Source organism: Hetaerina americana, unplaced genomic scaffold (assembly GCF_022747635.1).
Source record: "Hetaerina americana unplaced genomic scaffold, ioHetAmer1.1.p SCAF_9, whole genome shotgun sequence".
Taxonomy (NCBI): Eukaryota; Metazoa; Arthropoda; class Insecta; order Odonata; family Calopterygidae; genus Hetaerina; species Hetaerina americana.
In genome coordinates, this window is record NW_027287538.1 from 60147797 (window position 1) to 60171861 (window position 24065).

The following is a 24065-nucleotide window of genomic DNA, read 5'->3' on the forward strand; positions in this document are numbered from 1 at the left end:
AGCGGATGACTCCGTTAAAATTTACTGTTACGGCATCTCCCGCAGTTTATTGGAATTTATAGAGGAGTTAGTCGAAATACTTAGTAGCTAAGAATTAGAATCGAGTTATCGAAGGCTTACCAAAAGAAGGGAACCGTGTAGCTTCACCCTAACTAGCGAAGTAAAGAGAAGAAATTTGATAGGTTTGCGGCATATACGGCTCAGTATCAAGGCACTGAAAGATGGAGGTTGAGAGAAGATTGAATGATGTTGTGCTTCAAGAAGAATGTGGAAAGTGAGTTTGAAAGCGAATAAGGAAAGTGAATTGGTGTAAAATTGTGAGAAATGGTGGGAGTGATGGAGTTGTGAGATGTAAAAACTCGAACAAGACAAAAAGAGTGAATGGAGAAGATATTGCGAGACGACGGGACATTGAAGGTTGTGACAGAAGGTGCTATGTCAAGGAGGCGAGCGCAAAAAAAGGAGGAAAAAAATACGAATTTAATAACATATTTGCGGAGCGTTTAGATTTTATATTATGAAATTTTCGCGTTGCTTCACGAACTCTTTAGGTTGGTGCATTATTTTTTTGAAGCATACGCATTATCTCCGCCTATATCTTTCTCCCAAGAGGAGCGGGGGGGGGGAAGGGATATATTCGGATAGGTAGGGAAACAAATGCAGCTGGCACATCCCCGTGTTTGGAAATGGCTCGGAAACGCCAGGATTTCTCCTTCCCCATCCGCCGCCGGTCCCAGTCCCCTGCTCCCGAGGAGGGGCCCTTCTCCGACTTCTTATGCCATAATTTTCCCCTCCCTCCCCATTCCTGTGATTCCCACCAGCCCCCCTCGCCTCCCCCTTGCCACCCCTCCCCATTCGGAACCGTCGAGACCCCCTTCCCTCATTCCCGCGCACCTCCTCCAAACTTTCTTTCCCTTCATAAAAAACCCTCTTCAATTCTCCCTCAACAACCCATAACTTCTTACTCAGGTGCCTATAACTTCGTGGTGCGTCTGTGCGTCTCGGGCCGGGATTGGTGCGAATAAGGGGGCGTCCTTAAACAAGTTCCAGCCTTCCCCCCCCCCCCCAATCACCGTCCTCATCCCCCTCTCGCACTCCAACCTATTCCCGGTTTTTTTATAACGTTTTTCTCCCCTCGTTGGTGAACGGTAAAACGTTTCCAAGGGGGGTGGCGGCAGCGGAGCGAGGGGGAGGAAAAAATAACTCCCCCCCCCATTCGCCGGCTCTCGGTGATTGCACCCCTTTTATTTTCTTTCTCTTCGAGGAAGGGTTTAATTCCTTCCAATCTTCTCTCATTACTCACGGGGGTCCAGGCATGTGCGATGGGATTTATTCGTACGGCATCGGTCTCAGGACAGGAGACACCCTCCCCCTCTTCTCATATTTCCATTGATTAGTCTTACACCTGATCATCGTCGTCAATTCCTTTCGAGGTGTTCCTTTTGCTTTATTGCTCGTCCGAGAGATTTATTGAGAGGTTTGGAGGGTGGAATTTATTGTCTCGTAAGAGTGGATAAGACGTAGGGTGGGAGGGAGGCGGGTTGAGGAAATAATAGTGGCCCGAGGAGTGGCCTTCCTTTGGGCGATACTTCCCCGTTCCACCTCAAGATGCCGTAGGCCTGAGCATAGTTTATTAGCCTCCCCGCAGTAGGTGTCGGCCGTCAGATTAGAATCGAATTCTTGGGATTAATATTCCGGATTGATTTTTTTTCTAAATGTCGTAGAGCTTGGTGTATTTGCGTGTGGTCGATTATTGGATACTTGTCCGAAAATGAACCCCCCTTTGAACCTTAGTGAATTGCCCTTCCTTCAATTTTTAAGTATCTCTTAACCTTTTGTTCGACCGCTGTCGAATAGGGCCGTAATAGCATGACGATATATTTTCTTGGAAAGGTTATTCCGACTGCGTTCAATTATTCATTACGTATTTCGAGTCCTGAGGGACGGAGGAATCTACCTGGATTTTTTTTTTCATCCCGTGTGTTTGCAGTAAGAAATCACATGTCAAGGATGATTTAAATTAATATGGTTATAAAAAATTATTTATTGGTAATAAACTGGCAATAGGTAATTCTCTTCTACCATCACTTTGTTTCATTCATTATTAATTTAAAAACTACGTACAAAGAACAAACATCACCTCATACATTCCAAAGTTCAGTCCCTGGCGCAAATCCTCCATCATAGGACATTTACTAATTTTTGGATTTGGTGTTTAAATCTGTGATTTCTTCGTTTTATCCGGTGAATCTCCGCGAAGATGTATGGCAGGGGGTGCTGGGATAATATTTTTCACTGCGTAGTTACAAGTGGTTTGTTCTTCATTAGAATTTCATATAACACGTAGTTTTTTTAATAATAGCTTAAGAATTAAAGTCATGTCCTAAATTAAATAGGTGGATCAGACTATCTATAAATAATGAGAGATATTGCTGATGGGATAAATTCAGATGTTCTACATTGCGGTATGTAGACTGTCGTTAATATAAGGTGGGAGCCGAGCGAGGTTTCTGAATAGAAGGTTCTTAAAGACCAGCGACGTGGAACATACAGGGTTCGTCCGGAAAATAAGTGTACTGACTCCTGGGCTGGGCGCGCCGCTCCAGGCGCGCCCAGCACCGCTCTGACGGGCTGCGATTGGAGGGGGGTATATTGGCAAGCGACGCTGAAAAAGGCAGTCGGCTCTGAGCTGTGGTGTAGTGAGGAGCTCTGTTAACGCGAACCTCCACGCTCGACCCACGTCACGGAACTCGATGCCGAAGTTTTTGGAGCAGCGTTATTCCATCAAATTTGCGGTAAAGCTTGGGAAATCGTCTACCGAAACTGTCGGTATGATTAACCAGGCTTACGGGGAGTCAGCCATGTCCATAAACATGATCTTTCGGTGGCATAAGATGTTCGTGGAGGGCAGAGAAGAGGTCGACGACGAGTCTTCGAGAGGTTCCCGATGATGCCTTCGCGGGAGCGTTCCAGGAATGGGAACGCCGCTGGAACAAGTGTATCGACTCACAAGGGTCCTATTTTGAGGAATATTAGCTTAAGATATGTAAAAGTGTAATAAATTTTTTTTCCTGCGTTCAGTACACTTATTTCCCGGACGAACCCTGTAGCCATGGAAGATCGAAGCAAACCAATATTCCATCCCCATGCAATACACAATTACAAGCAGGAAAATGGAAACGATCTCGAAAAATATGCTCAATAAACGTAATTATAAGGCGAGATCCTAATTACGAAAACATAGCATTCACCTTAATTTACATAATAAAACTCTGTTCCAACATCCACTGTTGCCGCACCTCCTTGAGACCTCTCTCAGGCTGTAATGTACGATAGAAAGGCTTAGATGTTAAGGAAACGGTTTCGATTTTAATTAACATAAAGAAATCCTGTGATTCTCAAACTCTTTAAAATGTTACAAATCTCATATATGTCCATTAGGATACCAGAGACGTTTATGCAAGAGGCTCTCCCTTCTTAAAAATCCTGCTCAAACACTTCGTATTAAATCCTCCACTTATTTCACCGGAAAGCACCAAGGTATGAAATATAGTTTGCGGAAAGAGTGAGACGTTAGAAATTTGCACCTTGTGTAGGTAACTTTGTCATTGCTACGCACCGCCGAAAACTTTAGCGGTCCATTTTATTTAGTGAGGTAGGGCTTTTATGGTCTCCCGCGATCCGGAGATCCTCCTAATGGTGGGACACTTTCTCTTAAGGCGTAGTGTGGGGTTTAATTAGTGCACAGAAGAAACCCATGAATCTTTTCCGAGGAGATTAATGGCCACACAATGGGCTGATGCTTTGCACCATTTCCTTCTGCTCTTTGCACCCGCAGGATTTATATTTGGTGATGACACAATGCGTTAATTATGCCACAGCTAAGAGGTAAAATTCTTCCCCCTTACGATTTTATGAAAGTTCATTAATTTTTATTTTAAATTATCCTACTTGATGTGCTAATGGCAGATACGTAGGCATTTAAAATGCTTCATAATTTGGATTTTGCTTGTGGTCCGCGTTTTAAACTTTCTGTAACTAATAAATAGGGTGTTTAAATTTTAACTTTAAGTTTCACGGAGTTAAGTCATGGAGTTCAGGTAACATTTTCAAATTAAAATTTCTCGGTAATAGAAATTTTACTGGCTTCTGACTGACAAAGACGCCCATTCGAATTACGATCTGAGTTTGAATGAACAGAAACTTACTAGAGAAACTTCGCCTAATATTCGTACTCGTAGTAAAACTAGACAGTAATACCGGTTATTAATGATGCATATTTTAATATCATAGAATCTGCACAAAAATACTGATTTTTGCAACCACCAACATAAAACTTTGAAAGCAGATCATTTTGACTGAACTGATTTATTTGATTCCTAAGAAGTTTTGGGCGGAGAAATATTAAGAATCCGACCTTATTCGACCACCTCAACTCTTCATTATCAATAGTCATCAATCTTGGAATTTGTTTTGACGCTGCTCTTATGGATTTTTCTATCAACTCAAGCTATTCATGTGCTCATATTCCTTAGCTTTGGCGGCTGTCATTATTATCAGAAATCTTCCTCTGAATTTCTCCCCCTTCACTTTTCTCGTTAGAACTGCCTTCATCACGCCTTTGTGTCTAAAAATTGATCTGATAAGATTATTCATTCATGGTTTTTCATGAGTTTTCATTAGACTTCTTCCTACTCCCACTCATAGGACGTTTTCGGTCAGCATTTATTCAATTCATTCGTCACCATTCTCCTTCAGCACACATTCAAAATATTTGTTTTGATATATAAATTCTTTGCCAAGGTTAAAGAGCAAACCGTATTAGTGTTACGTAGCCAAGCTCTTCTGGATACCTATGGTGCGGAGAGATGTTATATGAGTGGGGTCTCTTTAGGTATTGCTTTCTGCCCGCTTCATTTCTTATGCTTCCCCATTTTATTTTTGAATTCATGAAAATGACCGGTGAGCTGAAGGGAATAGGGAAACTCTCTTTCACCCAAGCTACAGAGGAGGAGATATTATGATAGGGAGGAAGGGAATTGGAAAGAGAATAAGGAATGGACGAGGAAAGCCGGGACCGCTCAAGCAAACTGCTTGAGAATTGGCCTAAATCGGTCTTATAACAGTGCTAAGTAGAGGAAAGATTCATAATGAATCAGTACAATTATGTATTAATCTTAGAAATGATTTCGTAATTATTTTTTGTTGAAAATTGAATGAAGAAATTCATGAATAGTTAAACGTATTTTACAAATAAATTAAATTAAATGCATCATTAGGATTATTATTAGGTAATCTACCGGTTAAGGTAGGTTTTTGGATGGACATAATTACTAAATAAATATTTTTTGTGATTCATAACAAAATCCAGTATCCTACTCTACATCAGGTCCCTCTTCATCTCTGAGTACTTTCTTCCTCCTTTCATCCCGTCCAACATCCCTATCCTGTTCCTTCCCCCTCCTCGTTTGCCCAACATCATCATTAGGATAGAAAAAGGAAAATTAAATCGAATTAACTTTTGCATTTTACTTGCTCACAATAAAAATATTGAGAAATACTAAGAACAGCACGAAAAATGTTTCATTTCTAATGATAATTGTCCTCATTTAATACTATTATAATAACGGTGTTGGCTTTCGAAGAACTCCCGCGAAAGTTACTTTAACGGAGTCGTCCTATATGATTATGTAATAAATAAATAAATATATAGTATATATAATATATCTTGTGCGGAAGTCTCACGGATGTGAATATTCATTAAAACGAAGGAGCAAGGTGGCGTTAGCCAACAACAATACTGAAAAATGACATTCCAAAATTTTATATACATACTATATATATAAATAAATAAATATAATATTATATATATAATATATTTTATATATATATATATATATATATACATACCATAAACAGTAATCGACCCGAAGGTCGGTTTGGTAGGTGATGGCAGAGTTCACCCAGTACTAAGCCCGACGGCGTGTGAAATTCACACATCAGGATAGGGGGGCCAGTTCCTTTCCCCTTGCCGGTTATGGTTTCCCAGGAAGACCTGGTACCCGAAAAATCACATAGCTTGGGTGGAGCTGCAGGTGGCCGGGAATCGAACCCGGGCCCTTCCGGTAAGTAGTCCAACGCTCTAGGACGTTGGGCTACTGATCGGAGATCTTGAGTTCTACTCCCGGTCACGCCTCTCTGCGCACCTTCAGTTGCACTCAAGATGTGCGATTTTTCGGTTAGCAGAACATCTTGGTGTGCGAGTATTAATAGCTCTTAAGAAATAAATTGATGAATGATTTTCATCAAGGGAAAATGGATTATAAGAAAAACATTGCCCTAAGGACATACGAGGGTTGAATGATATTTAAGATTTCATGGCCAAAGAAAAATCTAGAATGAAAAGTTTTTGCTACAAGTTGTGGATAGCACCAAAATAACGGCGAAGACAATCAGAGAGCGCTAATGGAAACTAGCGAAGGGAGGGCGCTATATGTAGCGCGAGGGTCGCTAAAACGGCAACACAGCTGACGCACTCAGGGGTGAAGATGGAGGAAGAGAATGGGAGGAACTCTGGAGCGAGAGGAAACGGGAGAAAGAGTGACGAGAATGAAAATGCTCCTCGCGCGTTTAGTCCACTCGGGTGATGGCATTGGCAGAGCGGCTGGAGCACAATGGGGTGGAAAAAAACTCGATCTGAACATCTTCGCAGATTGAGGGAGAGGCGAGGACGGTGTGTGTGTTAGAGAGGAAGAGGGAGGAGGAGTTGGAGGCATGCAGGGGTGGGAGCGGGTCGGAAGGGGAGCGAGAGGGAAAGGGGAAGTTGAGAAGGGGAGAGAAATGGAGGGAGGGGGCGTCGTTGGGAGAAACACGGGAGAGGGTTGGAGGAGGGTTTACCTCCGAAAATGGAGACTGATGCAAGACGTCGGGGCGCCTGAATTGGGAAAATGGAGGGTGGAAGTATGAGGGTGATGGGAAGAGGGGAAATGGAAAGGGGTAGGGCGTGAAATTTAAGATGGCGATGGCAGTTGAGGGGGAGGGACCAGTGGGATGAGTAAGACTGAAGGAAAAGGTGATGTAAGGGGAGGGTGAGATGGAGGATTCGACCGGCAAGAAGGAGGACGAATGGATTGTTGGACATGTAGGTTCGAAAGATTTCTCTGAATGGCAGCTAGCTGACCTCATTGTGATGCGGAGTAATTCTCAAGTAGAATGCATTAAAGGATTATCTCATGCAGTAATTATTTCGTTATAAAGTCATCTTTACAATTAGGTTGTCTTATGCTCCAATTCTTATTAGGTCATCCGCTGCGCTCTTCATTTCCTCCCAGTTCGTTCTAATTAGATCGTTTGCCTATTCTATTGGCCTCATCTAAATGTTTTGTGACTTCTTAAACTAGCGATGCATAGTTTTTGCCTACCATCGAGCTGCACAATGGATGTTTTCAAAGCCTATTGGTCGCACGAGAAAAATTGTAGTAAATATGTGCATTTCTTTCTGAACTTAAATAATTTTCTAACATCAGTAGGAATATTGAGAAACTATAAAATGCGTATTTGGAACTTTCTAAATTCAACAGAAAGCAGAATATTTCGGAACAAAATAATTATGATATTAAATTTCAAATACAGCTTTATGAAATCAACGTCAGGCTAAAAGTAAAAAATCAGTGCGGGCCGCCGGTTGGTCATCATTTTTTTTGTACGTGCTCTTTAAACTGATCTTAAATAGAATGTTCTGAACCTAAATTTGTTCAGTTAACATTTTTAATCTAAATAAAATTTGTTTTTGTGAAAACCAATTAATATGACTTCATTTTTGGACAAATTAGACCCTGTAAGGGACGCAACTGCTATTAGCAACACGTAGCAGGTATCTCATTTTTGCTACACGCCTATTCATTCAAGGGTAGAGCTAATGCAGAGTAAATGTTAAAATGTGGTTCATTCAATCTTAGTTTTTGTTTCAAAATCCCCATGCAGAGAAAAAGCTCCCGATTTGATGAGCTTACGAGTCTTTAGATTCACCCTTAGTACTCTGTCGTAAAGATTGCAAGTTGCTTTTAATGGCTCATTGGATCCAGACCCTTGTTAATGTCGGGCTGTAAATTTGGCCTTCTGGGTGGTCCGTTAGATATCCCACACCATGGTCACTCCCAAGCACCCTCAAGGCGGCTTGGGGCTTCGATGTCGGCCGTCGGATATAGGATAGCAAGGATGAGGGTGAGGAAGCGTACCATGGATAGATGGGGGTGGTTTATTTGAGAGATTGCTGCCCGGCCCCTCGGCATCCTTACTCCAGCCACTAGGATACTTGTGTGCATACACCATTATTATACTTATGTGGATACATTTGCTTGTGCTTTTAGTGCCTACCGTGTGGTAGGTGCATGGCGAAGCTGCCTGTGGTAGGACGAACAATTGGGAGAGAATGTGGAAAGACGATGGAGGCGAGGTAAATTTCGGTTGAATAGGTGGAGAGCAAACTTAAATTGAATCTGCGAGAAACTTAAATTTAATCTCGTACTTTGCGGGAAAACCGCAACGCGCCGTAAATGTTGTCATAATTTTCACGTAATTATCATTCTCTCGCCCGAAATATTGTGTGTCCCATCAATTTATAAGCGCAGCTATAAAACTATCATGAAGAGAAAACGTTTTTGATAGATTAAACTTATATTATGCTTATTCACGCATAGTCTAATTATAGTTCCGTGAATAATAAACACACATTTGGCAATGTTATTATTTTTGCAATCGGTGGATTGGCCAGTAATTATATTCTAAAAGATTAAACTTTAAATAGTTCTCAGGAGTACTTTTTATGTATGCCTGGTTAAAAATAATCGTCATTAACATTAAAATGAACACTACTAAATTTGTCTAATTATTTCACATACCCTAATAACTATAGCATAGTAAATAGGCGTTTAGGAGTATCGCGCTATGATTTGTGAGACTTTGTTTTGCCACGCTCTCCCTCCATATTATTTCCTTCGAAATACTCTAAACGCCACTCTTTTTTTGAAACAAACTTGTACCAATTCGTCAGTTAAATGCCCTTTAGTTGTAATAATAATAGTAATAATAATAATTCGTCTTCATTTGAGCGAAGTTGAGACTAGGTTATCCCTTCTTTCGCCAAACTCCGTAGTTGTAGAAAAGACATTGCTCAACTAATGCGTATCGTTAATTCTGCTGGCTCACAAAGGAAGAAAACTTTCGCACGGTCTACCTCCCCGGTTGGTCGGTCCGAAGCTGCGAACACCCGCCTCCTTCCCTTCACCTCCGGGCGGGACATCTTCTACGGCGTCGGACGATGGTGTTATTTTCGATTTATCGCCGCATCCCCTCCCAACCTACGCCCTCGAAGTTCGCTGTGGCTCCGGACCTTTTCACCCCAAATAGAATCGCGTGATTCGTGGACGCTCCCCTAACTGGTGCGGCGACGCTTCTTGCGGCGGTGGCGGATGCTGCCGAATTCGATTAGGGAGACAGTCAGAGGAGGTGGAGTGTCACTCCTAGACGCCGGCGCTCGTTATTCATCCATCCACTTCCGTCCGGCGTCGACCTTCGTCTCGGGGTAATTTTGAACTTCGGGATCCATCGCTCAGTCTGCTTTAAAAACTGTAATCCTCGCACGCGTTTGCCGCCGGAATCGCAATTTTCCCCCGTCGTCCCCTCTCGACACTCGGTATCCCTCGATCCTTCTTCCTTTGTTCATTCCAGATGTTTTTCTTTGCAGCGTGTCTTATTCTCAGTCCATTTCCCTCCTCCCCCGCCCCTTGAGTATACATTCATTCGAGGCCGGAATGGCTTCCTCATCATTTCTAAAGAGCTGACTTTTCCAAATGAGCAACACTCACTTTTCTCTCATTCTCTCGCCTCATCGAAATGAGGAGAGCCCAAGGGATTGACGAGGTAGGGCTTCTGAGCTTCACAGCATTCCCAATGTTCTCTTTAGTTGCTAGCAGCTAAATGTTCTCTTGAGTTGACTCCGTGGAGATACGCTGAATTTGAAGAATGGTAGGGGTGTCCTCCATGTGCTTAAAACCTACTCCGAGGCCTCAATGCCACACTCATGCCTACACACTGTGAGGTCGATTGGGATATCGATATAGAGCGTATAAGCTGAACACTCCTGTGTATTTCTCTGACATGGGACTAAAATGGGGAAATCGCGATCGAAATATCTGCGGAGTTATATTTAAGAAACCTTTCTTCGCCAAATGAATATTGGGGATATTAATCGAATGAAAATATAGCGTGATGACATGCATCACTTCTCAATTGCTACACTCAAGCTGGAACATTTGGAGCCTAGCGAAGGGATATTTACTTGAATTACAAGAGGTAAAGGAAGTCTTCTTAATTCATAAAAATGTCCGTTATTGTGGTATTTAATTTAATGGTACAAGAATAGAGCTTTACGACATCAATGTAAAATAAAGGAAGGGATAAACGGAGGTTAAGAGCGCAGTAGTATGTTTATTGGAAAAATACACTGTATGAGTTCTTTCCTGGCATCGCGAGAATAATTCTAGTACCAAAACCCTGGATAGGTAGCCGAAACCACTAAGTGGGAGGGACGGAGAGGCCAGTAGCAGATCGCCCAAAAAATATTTCAACCTCTGAGACTAATAATGACAAAAAGAATCTGAAAGTAAGAGCAATGAAATACCGTGGCGGGGTGCAAAACAGTGAGCATCACAGATGTGGCAAAAAAAATGTTTGAATGCGATCAGCGAGTCCAAAAGAATGTCGAGCATGGAAACAAATGGCTTTTCTCAGAGGACGGAGGTGTAAAACAGCAAAAAAGTGAAAGTTAATCCTTTGGGAATGTTTGTGTGTTAGGGTGCATGGCGAGGGGGAGAAAAGGGTATAGAAGGGCATGATGCAAGGTCGATGACGGGTCGATGGATGGTTCGAGGGATGGTTACAAGCGTGAAAAAATGTGGCGCACCTGAAAAAGTTATGGGTACATGAAGTAGGCTCAGGCAAAAAATGAAATTCGCTGTGAAATTCGATTCGAAAATCTGTGGAATAAACCTTGAATTTATTTAATGTGATACATTCTAAAATATGTTTTGCGAATCAGAAGTTTCCGTGCAATGCAGGATATTTTCAAACTGATGCTGAATTTTGATCAATTGTGTTTTTTTAAATACTATGCGAGAATGATAGAGTGGCAAAACTTCTACTTGGAAAATTCGAACTCCAACCAATCTCCTGTCCTGAGGGCCTAGGTGCTGAGAGAATTGTTTTTCAAATTAGGAATTGTCCCTGCTCCGGTTGGAATGAACAAAAATGGTTATAAGTAGTTACGACAAAACATTCTTGGGGCAGTGGGGGATAATATTGATTAATATTTTACAACCTGTTTATGTCGCACGCGAGAAGTTTGAGAATTTTTTTAATTTTACATTTGATCTTTTGTTCGTAATCCAGTTTAAAGGCCAACTTTGTACTTTTTGGATTAGTTATTTAACAAGCGCGTACTTCAATATCTTCCACGAGCCAAGTTGATACATGAAGTACAGAGATATGAAGTAGATAAAAGATTATGACTAGATTGTGGTCATCTTTCCAACGACAATCTAAGGATAGCAATCAATAGGTTGTTCGAATGTCAGCTACTGAACAAGGAATCCCTGGTGTTCCTCCGGGGAGGATTATAGGGCCCTTACTGTTCCACAAGTTATAGAACATGTAATGAAGTCATAAAGATAAATTATAATTAATAATGAGTTCCATTGGTTGCACAGTTTAATTCTAAAACGAGAAAACAGCATATACATTTAAGCGAAAATTCACTTATAAATAGAGAAATAACGAACTCTAAATATTGAAAATTACTTAAAAGCACTTTGTAGAGCATACACGATTGATGCAAATGAGATGTATAATTAAATTCTGAGTATGTACAGTAATGCAATCCTCAAATCGGAAAACAGGTTGACGGACCGGAAGTGAAACAATGGAGGGAGTTCAAGTGAGTATTTCTGATTACGTAAAATACCATGGAGTTACCGTCATCACATAGGACTTGACTATGAGGAAGATTCAAATATGCCACCAACGTGGTTCCGCCAAAAAAAGCTAGGTTTTTAAACGCATAACCTTAAATGTTGCATTGAGAAATGGATTGGGGGATGCTATTTATCGTTAGATCTCACAATGAATATGCTGGGTGAATCTGACCGTGTATCTGAAATTAATTTGAGAATGGAAAAAAACACAGAGAAAAACGTATTTGTTTGCGAAAAACTGTCAAGCAATGTGTAAATAATCTGGAGCGAGAGGTTTTGGAAACTGAAGACTCACTTCTGGATGAAACTTTAAACGAAAGTTATCATTCGTTTGATTTTAATAACGACGGTGGAGAAATAATCCAAGCCCTACATTTCATAAGAAGGTTAGATGTACTTACATAGTATAAGTGAAATAATTAGGTAGTTATGTCGTCGATAAAATAGATTTATGGATTCAATTTTCATTCGCACAATTTTTCCCAACAAAATGATAAATACACTGGAAAATTAATTCCAAGCTTCCCCTTAAATATTTCATTGCATTTACTTTCTTGCTTGGAATCATGACTCCTCCCAGCGTGAGCCTGGAGTGTGCATTTTGTAGACGTCGATCTGGTTAGCATTTTTATACAAAGACTTTTCTTCAGAGAAAGAACACGGTAAGTTAATGGAGATGGAGAACTCAGCCAGAAGGAAAAATTGTCCTGACATCTCTCTCTGTTCACAAACAAAATAAAGGGAAAGCTAAATATAACTTCTATCTTTATTACATCTTTTATAAATAAAATGAAGAAACTGAGAGTGCATCGTGTTAAAATACTCTTTGTCATGAATATTGCTTCAGGTAAAATTATGATAGACTCTCCAAGAGGGAGCAGAAACGCACCTGGAGTGAAATTCGAGTCGACTTCTGTCTCTGAGGAGGGTAATTTGAAACAATACGCACATCTCTCACGAGGACAATGAAATTAAGGACTTCGTGCGGTGGAGATGTGGAATGATTCGAAACCTTTTTCCGTGTAATCCAATTTCATGATTTAGCAAAATATTTATTTTAGGTAGTCGATAGATTAAAAGAGGTTTTAGACGGTCCCTGTAAATGCTCAGGAATCATTTTCCCGTCTTAGAAGTTTTATTTTCATATTTTCTCTTCCCCCTATCCCCTAACCTTCTCCCCTGCTATGGCGGCCTTATCAAAATCTCACGCTACCTTTCAGTGTGTTCTCAATGCGCTGTTTTTTAATTCTTCAGATTCCTTCTACAGCTTCATCTCAGCCCCAAAATATAAAATATCATAATTTGTCTTCTTAACCATCCAAATTGGATAGAAAACTGGATTTAATAATTTTATGCAAATGCAATTTTGCATATTTGCAAAAACACATGTTAATTAAATTGAAATACATGCAGAAATACTTGTATGATACTACAGAATTCAGAGGAAAGGAAGTAACATAACGTGGAAAAGTATAAGGCATAGCGGAATTTATACTGTAATAAAATCAATTCAGAAATTTTCTCTATGATTATGTATGAATGGAAAACCTGCGGAATCTATATAGACAGAAGCTTGAGGCAGTAAATACGTTTCAGTTATGTAAATTTCGCTCAAGGAAAACTTTAAGGGAGGAAAAGTGAGAGAATGCATGGAGGGGAGGAGCAATGCAAGGAGATGGTGATGGTGTTGACGCCACGAGAGTCTGCAGAGGGAGAGTATGGCACAAATGAGAGGGCGGTAGGGTGTGCGAGAAATTGAGAGGTGGGCGGGAAATAATGAAGCTGGGGTTTGGGGCAGCTGAGAGGAGACAGGAGGAGAAGGGGAGTTGGATTAAGGTGGCAGGGAACGACGAAGAATGGGAGTGGAGTCTTTGGGGATTAAGAATCGAGCCAGGAGGGTAGATGGTTTTAGGGGGTTGGGGTAAATGTTGGCGGGCGAGATGAGACGTGGAGGGGATGGTGGAGGGAAGGTGAAATGAAAGAAAATAATTAAGTGGGGACCAATGAGGAATCAAGGTGCGCTGAAATGTTGGGAGGAGAGGGAAAGAGAGAGGCTCTATAGACAAACGGCTTCATTCGTCTGAATTGAGGCCATAGGATTTAGCCTTGACGTTTTAGCTTTGCGACGCGCGAATCCAATGAGGGTTTATGTATGTATGTAAAATAATGGTTTTGAAAAAGGGCTATTACAGCGCTCTGGAAAGTATTGAGTCGATGGCGAACTTTGTCATAGCGTTTGGAATGGGACTTAAGTTCTCGCTCAAAGTAATCATTCCTTATGGCACGAGTGAAGCTCACCATTTCTCTTCACATTCCGATGCACATGGATGTGGAAGAATGGAGAAGCGAGTCAAAAAAATTGAATTTGGGTCGTAAGGAGAGTCAGGAATATAATCAGGGAAAAGTTCATCAAAGTTTACCTTGTCCTGGTGCGATAGGAAATGGGTGCTACAAAATGTAATATGTCTTGAAGGAGGTCCTCAGGTTATCTAGCTTACTCTTAGACCATCGGTTATAGCAGTTGAAGTTACGCAAAGGTTAAATGGCAATTAAAATGAAATCCCTCAAGCGTGGTTGCACGTCTGACAAAAGGGCAATGGTCGAGGAATTTTATAAGTTATTACTGCATCTACATCTCATCTACAGAATACCTTGCAAGCCGCCGCAAGGGCGTGTGGCGGGGGGGGGGGGGGTAGGTCACCAGCCCTAAAGACTAAAATAGAAGTAAAAAATAATAAAAGAACAATTTCATGCAAATTTATATCCACAGAGGTGAATGCGATAGTTATGCAAAAATTTTCAACTTGCACCCATGAAAATGCATATACTATCAACTAACATACACATGCACCTACGAATGTACATAATGCCTTCGCGACGTTTAACCTTGTCCTGGTTGGTGAATTAAATGTCTTTAATATTTTTATAGTGACTTTGGTTTCTTACTATTACGATTCCTGATTGTCCGGGGAAAGAATGAGTATTTGCATCTACCTGTCCTGGGGTTTCTCTCCCTTATCTTTGTGATCTGATCTTCCTAAATAGGACTGCTGTTTCATCTAATCGCCTGACAATGTCCTGTCGTCCAATTACCATGTGATTCACTTCTTATTTGAGACAGTGGTGGTTGTTATGACGTAGTTTGATATTATGAAAAAAATTGACACTTGACTTCAGGTGACTAAGTATTTTGATTATTACCTTTTATTTATTAAAATGCAGTGAGTAAAAGAAAAGGTTTCTTTGGCAAAAAATAATGATTTCTTGTTTATAGCCAAATGCGTGAATAGACTATTGACCAAAATGAACTAGTCTCTTGAGGAATGAGGCAATCTTTGTGAAATTCACCGAAAATTGAAGTTAAAAGAAGATATCGCCTCAAGATATCGCCTATGTGATGAAATCGGTGGTACCGTATTAATAAATTCTTGATGAATTTTACAAATTTTGTCTTTTTCCTCAAGGTGAAAGTTCAGTTGAGCCCGATACCATCGAAACTATTCTCTTTCTCATAAGACCCATGCATTCAATTGCTATTTTATTCAGACGTTTCACTCTAGCATTTTTTTGGCGCGCTTACTAACTTTTCTATTTGCGAAATTAATGCGCAAAATGTTTAGTTATAACTTACGTCACAAACGGCAACTGTCTTACACGCATTTGGGAAGCTGGTCATATCAGCCCTTGTCCAAAATTATAAAGGGACGCTTATCACTAAGGATTAGGGAGATAAATGTTTTCCCAAAAGGATAGAGAAGAGGCGATGCTGAATTTTACCTCAATTCAAAGTTTAGTCCATCTTTTAAGTGGAAATGAACGTCCTCTCATCCTCAGTTCAGGTTACTCAATCTTTCCCTTGGCGAGGATAGGGGAGTACTTCGGTATTTTGTCGACTCACGAACTGGGGTTAATGTCATAATCCAGCCCTGACACCATCCCCGTAGACTATTGGGTCTGGATGGCTTTTGCGTTTCTTCTACCCCGAATAGAAGAGAGCGCAAGAAGCGGGAGACGAGGCAAAAAAGGGCGGTGCGAGAAGCAAATCGTCGAGAGGGGTGGGTGTAGGGGGATGGAAGGATTGGGAGGGGGTTGGTGTGAAAAAGAGATAGAACGAGGGACGAGGCGGCGGTAGGAAATTGAGAGGGCGGGGGGAATTTCCGCGGCGGGAATACGTGGAGGCTTGGGGAGGAGGGCTAGATACGAGGAAATGGGGGACGAAGGAGACGATTTTCGGGGACGCACGAAAATGGGTTGGTGATATTCTAGGGGTGCGCGCTGTGGTGTTTGAGAGAGACAGAGGGAGCAAGGGTGGCTACGGGGAGAGAAAGGCGTAGTGTGGAATATAAATAAAAGCGTTTAATACCCGAGGAGCATGTTTCCCCTACGATGCGTAAATAATCAATGATAGACTCATGATAAGGTGACCTACAAAATATTCTCTCCTAATCAGTCCTTCCGTACATATTGCATGATGACCTAGTAAAACGTATCACGGCACACGTATACAGTTCATTCTTTTCTCATTCATTGGAAAATTATTCAATTTATTTTATAAAGGCGTTAAAATATTGATTGAGTTACATATCGTACCTACCTTATGTTATATGCTACTCTATTGAATGGTACCAGAGCCTCTTAAATGAATTTAGCAATACTGTTATTTCAATAGAAAAAATTCATTCTCCAACCAACTTAGTTTTCCTAATATTGTCTTACCTCACCGCAAAGACTGTACTTACTCTGATATTACTTTAACAAATCCTTTGTTTTATGTGCTGTTTTGTGTTTAATAATTTTTCCATTTGGATGCTTACAGTAGTTTTATGGTAAATCGGTGGTGACGTTATCGAATAAATACCATATGAATAAAATGTTTCAGTTGGAATTTTCCTAATAAGCCATGTAATAAATAAGTTCAATGTTTTTTTCGGGTTAAAATTCTATGTATAGCTATGATGAGAATATTTTAGCATTACAACAACTTCAATGAATGTGACACATGTAATTACTTTTAGGAGGCTCTAAAAATGTAAACTTTTTCAGTGAGTACAGAATAAAATAAGAATTGTGTAAACTAAATAATGCAGTTATCCGTGTTCATTTTATTTTTCCTCTGAGTATATGAGGAATATCTTTCTGTTAGCATTGAGTTTAAATTTATTGTAGGGAGAAGTGGGCACTTGGGGAAAGAAAACCAGACATTGGTATTCCCATACCAATTCTTGAGGCAAAAATGCTGGGTTACGACACCTTGCTTCCGGGATGGGAAGGGTTTTGAAGTGAAAATTGCTAAAAGTAATTTCTAAGGACGAATTATTAATTGATATTATTATTTGTGTCAATCGCACCAACCGTTTTGAAATGCAAATTGTATTCCTGCGCTGTGAATAACTGAGATAATAAGGATGGGAAACAACTAATATACATCTTTACACCTACACTAAACCTTGTGAGCCACCTTGGGACGTGGGAACACCAGTCTTCGAGACTCAGGGAAGAGAGAGTGTGATGTTTTGTAATAGGAACGTCAGATGGAAATTAGATTTTCGACCCATGTTTGGGTTAATATTGGCTTTTATTGCCAATTTGAATTCTATGAGGGGAAAAATAGTATTTAAACCTGTCCGTACCATTTACTATTTCTCTTATTTTATCTGCTTGGTTTAATCTGACAATATTGTGTGGTGCCCTAATAATTACCTCGGGCGTCTCACTTTATTTCATTAGTCCTGTATATCTCTAAAAGACTTATGTTAATCTCGCTTGCTCTATTTGAATTTGGCGTGACTTCCACCAAATTTCCTCTAAATAACCTACCCTTCCTCTTCTTTTTTTTGTCGCAAGAGGTTTTCTTTAATCCGGCAATTTTTATTGAATAGCGAAGAAGTTTTATGTCAACTTATGAAAATACGGTTTACAAACAGATTTACATGAATGAAAGCATAAAATTTGAAAATAATACTTTACACATGTGACGCGATGCGTTAGGTAAGGTTGGAATAAAATAACTTATAGCAATTGCCATAAAACTGGAGTACTTGGCTTAGTTTGAACATATGTTTATTTCCATCAGGTAAGTAAGAGTATGTAATCTTCGGAAGGGTTCCAGATTTCGGATATGACCAATATATGACGCCATCTGTTAGTTCATGACGCTTCTTCATACAATATAGCTGAAGTATAGTGCGTGTCCAATGGAATATTTAGGAGGTGGTGGTCTTAACCCTGTTTTACCACTCATCTATAGACACCTTGAGCTCGATATCGAAGAAGTCACAATTAGTCATAAATATATTTTCAAAAGGTTGGACGGTTTATCTATAAATTATCTCGTGACCAAGGGAAGTAAATATGATTAAAGAAATACTAAAAGTTTGATTAGTATGACGGTTATCTAGCATTTTTTCTTTACCACGACAAGACCGTAGATCCCCAAAATGGAAAGTATAGATTCGTCCCCGTCAGTGTCTTGGGAAAATGTACCAGTTCCTACATTTGTACTCGGTCCTTCAGCAATAACACGTACCAGTTATTTCACACCACCACCCCTGCTTGCTAAAACACTACTTGCTCGTGTATCAGGGAGGGAGAATAGAGAATAGGGGAGCGCAGGAGAATGGTTTTCGGAGACGTCAGGGAAAGAGGGTGGTGGTTGCACGGGGGGTGTTCGGTGGGGTAGTGAGTGTGTGTGCGGGAGTGAGGGGGTTGGCGAGAGAGCTGGCGGGGGGAGTGAGTCGGAATGAGATTTGGCGTCGGGAGCGAGGGCGATGGGGAAGGTAGGAGGGAGTCTGGCGGCGGCAGAGGCGTCACCCGCGGCGAGCAAGCATCAGCGCTCCTACTCTCCAAACGGCCAAACACGCTTTTTTCTAGACCAGATCACATATATTCCCTCTCCCCGCTCCTTCCCTCCGCTTCCCTCTCTCTCTCTCTCTTCCCCTTTTTCCCCGCACACTATCTCGGTGGCTGACTTCTTTACTCCACTGCACACATCTCTCCCCCAGCGACGGCATCCATCCCCTCCGCCGAGCGCGGCGTTCCGTCCGACGTCGGGCGGGGCGCGGGTGTGTGTGGGGGATGGGGGGGTGATACCGGGGATGATTCCCTCCGCAATGTGTGCAGTGGGAAGCATATAATGCGTCCGAATCATCTGCGACTACAAGGTCGCCTTGCCACCCGCCTCCGAATCATACGGCAAAACGTGATTAAGCACGTCATTTTCCACAAGGAATGTTACGAAAAGATTATTAAAAAATTTTTATGTTCTGCTTATCCAAAAATGAGAGTCACTGGACTGAAAAGGAATGAAGAACATTTTGAAACATACTCGGACTACTAAGAGCTTGGCATGTACTTTCTCTTTCAAATCATAACATCTACTCTACGCATTCGAGGATGGATTTTATTGATGTCCCTAATAGTACATGTAAAAATATGGGACTGCAACTAAGAAAGCGTAGTCAAAGGAATATTTCAAGGGCAGATTGTTCCGACATTTCCCGTATTTATTTGTCTGCACAAAGAGATTTTGGACCTACCCTTATTAAAGTATTCTATGATTTTATATTGATGAATCTATCTACAGTGACATGTTGGTGAATGTAATGTGGATTGAACATCGTCAGAACAAATGTTGTGCCACAAATTCACGCTAGGAAATCGAAATGTATTTTAACCTTCGATTTTTTATTAATTCCCACGATTATGATTCTAACAACTTTGTCATAATTCGTCACAGCTACATTTTTTAAATCTAGAGGCCCTTCATTTTTTTCTCGGCCTCATTGAGAGATATAACCTAGATATTGTACACCTCATGTGATAACAATATGTTCAAAGTGAATTATAACAAATAATTATTAAATTTACTTTGTAGATGGATCGACTACACGTATCAGGAAAAAAGAATCCATGGTTCTCTAGTATTATTTATTTAAGTTTCCATCATTTGTGGAAGCCGATGGACAATGTATGTTGATATCTCTTCATGATACTCTCGTATCAGTGGTCTGCCGGAAAATTGATAACGTCGTGAGTTAAATAATAAATTTATAATCTTTAAAGTTGGTTGAAAAAATTCTTAATGATTTAAATTAGTGGTAGTAGTTTAGTCTTCCGCGCGTGTAGCCATGGAGCATCAAATTTCTTCGCGGTTGCGAGCCAACTTGGACTCCCTTGTATTTCAACCGTATGATTCAGAGAATTTCCACCCAAGAACATTTTGAAACATACTCGTTTACTCTCGAAATGCGTAATTATTCTTACTCAGGCGTGATGCTTAAGTCCGATTCTCTTCATTCCGATTACGCTGAACTTAAGTATTATTTTTATTTACTACCACTGCAATTACTGTGATAACAAACTTTTTGGCTATTGAAAATGGCTTATATTTATATATATACGAGGGTCATCCGGAAAGTAGTACCCGTTCGTGCCGCATGAAGTGCTGACGACGCGAGTAGCCGCTGGACGAAGTCAGATAGCTTCAGTGGCTTGTCTGCCTTCTCTGAGCCAAGTTGCGTGACGCTAGCATTGCCTGTGTTGTTTCTGTGATTGTTTACAATGTTTAAAAAAATTGAGAACGCCGCCAGTTGTGAAGTGAGGGCAGTGATTAAATTCCTCAATGCAAGAAACGTTCGCCCATGTGATATTCATCGCCAATTAAAGGAGGTGTATGGAGACAATGTAATGGACGAGTCGTCTGTTCGGCGGTGGTGTCGCAACTTCAACATGGGGAGGGGGAACACACACGACGATGAGCGTTCGGGGAGACCGTCTGTCATTACAGACCAACTGGTGAGCTCAGTTGACGAATTCGTGAGGAACGATCGGCGCGTCACAATTGATGACATCTGTGAGCATTTTCCCAATGTTTCTCGAACAATTGTTCATGAAATTGTTAAACACCATCTGCATTATGCAAAAATTTGTGCAAGATGGGTCCCTCGCGTATCTCAATGAGCTGGCGGCGAAGGACTATGCAGCAGGAATACAGAAACTTGTCACACGTTATGACAAATGCCTTAATTTGCTTGGAGATTATGTTGAGAAGTAGTTTAAAGTATCCTCTTTCAAATAAAATTTTTTATGTTTGTTAATATTTACTTTTGTGTCTTTATTTCACGAACGGGTACTACTTTCCGGATGACCCTCATATATATATATATATATATATATATATATATATATATATATATATATATATATATATATATATATATATATATATATATATATACATATATATATATATCTATTTATAACTATTTGCTGATTACCTTAAAGAAAATTCTGTATTTTATGTATTTCATTTTTTTCCATACGCAATGGCTTTATTTGTTTTAGCCAACAAGTTTAGCGTTTATTTCCCAGTAGGTTCTTCCACAAAGTAGGACTATGGTTTTTGAATGCAGTGCGATCTACTGACTGCAGCTCTAAATATTTTCTGGCCTCCGCCATTGAGAGATTTCGAACCACCTTTGAAGGTTTTTTCCGTTTGTCCATGAATTTCGAATTAGAAAATATATTTTATATCTATTTTAATTTTGATAAGACTAAGAAGTGTAATGGACACTTTAATTTGAAATTTAGATTTATAATCGCAGTGTAGTTTAGTTCAGTTTCATCATCATCAGTATTTCAATTCTAAGATTCATTTGATTTTGATTTGATTACTCCAGCTTACCAGTTGTCTTTTTGAAGTTTAATTAAGTTTGGCATATCATGATTAAATTAAATCTCCCATAAAGATAAGAAACTAGTGTGCTGATTTTAAAAGTTGATAAATCCTTCCACTCGACTGCTTGTTTTGCACATCTAAAAATGAAGTAACTTCTCAAAAAAAGACATGGTTTATTTTTGAAATGCCTTCTAGTATTCTTTCTCCGCTAGTAACTTTCTTTTAAAAGGTTTACCCTTTAGTTGCCCTTTCCAAAGAATAAAGAAATAAAACAAAAATACTTTGGAGCCAATTTCTACGCGCCAAATTACACTCGAAATCGTTAAGTTCCAAATTCACAAGGTCTGCTTATTTTTTATGGCAGAGAGAATCAACTGCTCCGTTCATGAGAACTTTTAAACCGTCTCCATCTGCGCGAATGCTTCCGTTTGAGAAGCAGAAATCGTAGGGGACTCAGATATTTAGGGGGCCTATTTTAATTTCATAGCCGCGTCTGTTGAAGTAAGAGTAAAAATACACTAACTTTGTGTGAGATAATCAACGTATGTAAATGGAAAATTATGGAGTGTAACTGAATAAACACTACCCAGGGAAATTAAGATTTACTACGCCCTACGCGCAGTTAAAAGTTTGGCGTCTAGCAGTTTGGCGATAAAACCCAGCAACATAAACGAAATCGGTGATGAATCTGAGTAAAAAATGTTGACTTTCTCAAAGGAACGGAGTTAATAGAAGACTAATATTGACTGCGAAGACGAATTCATGGGGAAAGACATGAACAATTTGTGAATAATGTGAACATTATGAGCAATTGGATTCAAGATCCAATGGATAAAGTTTTGAAGCCAGTAACAGTTTGATCCAAACATTTGAAGTCGCAATACTTATAATAACCTTGATATTGGGCATTATATGATCACATTACTGGCTTAATACAATATTCATGCCCTGGGCATTCGTTTAAATTCTTTAAATTCCGGATAACCACATAAAAAATCACGGATGCTTCATGGAACGATTAAAATTTCGCTTAACCTTTCCAATTACGGAACAATGTACTCGGAACATGCGGAAGAATACTCTTCAATCTGAAGTACGCTCTTGAAAGCTTATCGTGATGCAACCACCGTCCCCCCCTCCCCTCCAACATAGTTCAATTCCACCTCCCGTGTCCCACGCGTGCTGACCGCGGGGCGTGCACACACACGAGACTGTGTTTCTGGAGCGAATAATTTGGAGCTCCGCCGGTGCGTCACAGTCTATCTTTTCCTCTTCCCAGTCTAGACTGTCTCGGTTGGAAAGAATTATGCGTAAATAACGCAGTCGTCTACACACCCATTCCCTTTGGCAGCGGAAGTCGTCCACTTTGGCCGCAAGACGATGGAAAAGTCCAATACATTTCAAAGCGATTTCATTGAATCGATTTGATTTTAAATGTGATTATAAGTGCACGTGAAAAATTTCTATACATTTAAATCTAGTTACTAGCTAGAGAATGGCTCTCTTTCACTCTGTCGATCTAACGAAATAAAAATGGTAAACGTTGCGAATAATGGCAATCTAATTGAATATGATATAAAAGGTATCCTATATCGTTGATGGCTGTACTCAGGATCGGTTCTACCATAGGCCGAGATGAGAAACCCCTCATCTCGCCAAATTTCTCGTACCACGGTCCTCTCCTTCTGTGGTAGACGTCCGGGTGGGACGCAATTTATTGGCCAAATCCTGGCCTTAATATAGGTACGTCAACATCAAAGAAGAAGTTTACCTAGGATTCGGATGTGTCTTCCGGCGCTTTTGGATTAAGATTAAGGGCTCCCGACGTATCATCCGCACAGTGCGCCAGAAACCTTGGTTCGATCATAGTTGTTAATTGGGAAAGTGTAGTGGCCGAAATAATTTTATATATAACCTTTAATAATGGTCACTCATAGTATGGGGACATTTTAAATACTTGATTATCCCCAAATAAGCATGAGGGAAGGGAAAAATTAGTTAGGGGTTGGTAACTGGAGAAACTAGTTCCCGTACTAAGTACTACACCAAAATAAGTAGTGTGTAACTAGGCATCATTACCTGAGAACCAGGTTACGAATCCTAGGTGCTAGTATTGTTATTAATAACACCTAGGATAGTAGTATCCTAGTTGTTGTCCTAGATAGTAGTAGTGATATTAGTGACTTAGAGTAATATATAGCCTTCAGTAATTGTTCCTAAATATAAATCTCTAGAATTTATAGGTATCTGGAAGCGAACCCGAGAGCAATTTTGAGCTTCAGAGTATAGGCAATTGAATCCACGGAAGTGCTTAAATTGATTCTAAAATATGTCCACATTATCATTTTGTGTCAAAATTA

General features: G+C 40.3%; 1 protein-coding gene across 1 annotated transcript in view; it reads left to right on the top strand.

Moving 5' to 3' along the window:
• The first annotated feature begins 221 nt into the window (after positions 1-221).
• LOC139698586 (uncharacterized) overlaps positions 222-24065 on the top strand; it is a 90882-nt gene continuing 67038 nt past the window's right edge. The window contains exon 1 of the mRNA XM_071597429.1: positions 222-274. Coding sequence (XP_071453530.1) covers positions 222-274 — 53 coding nt within the window. The remainder of the gene's footprint in view (positions 275-24065) is intronic.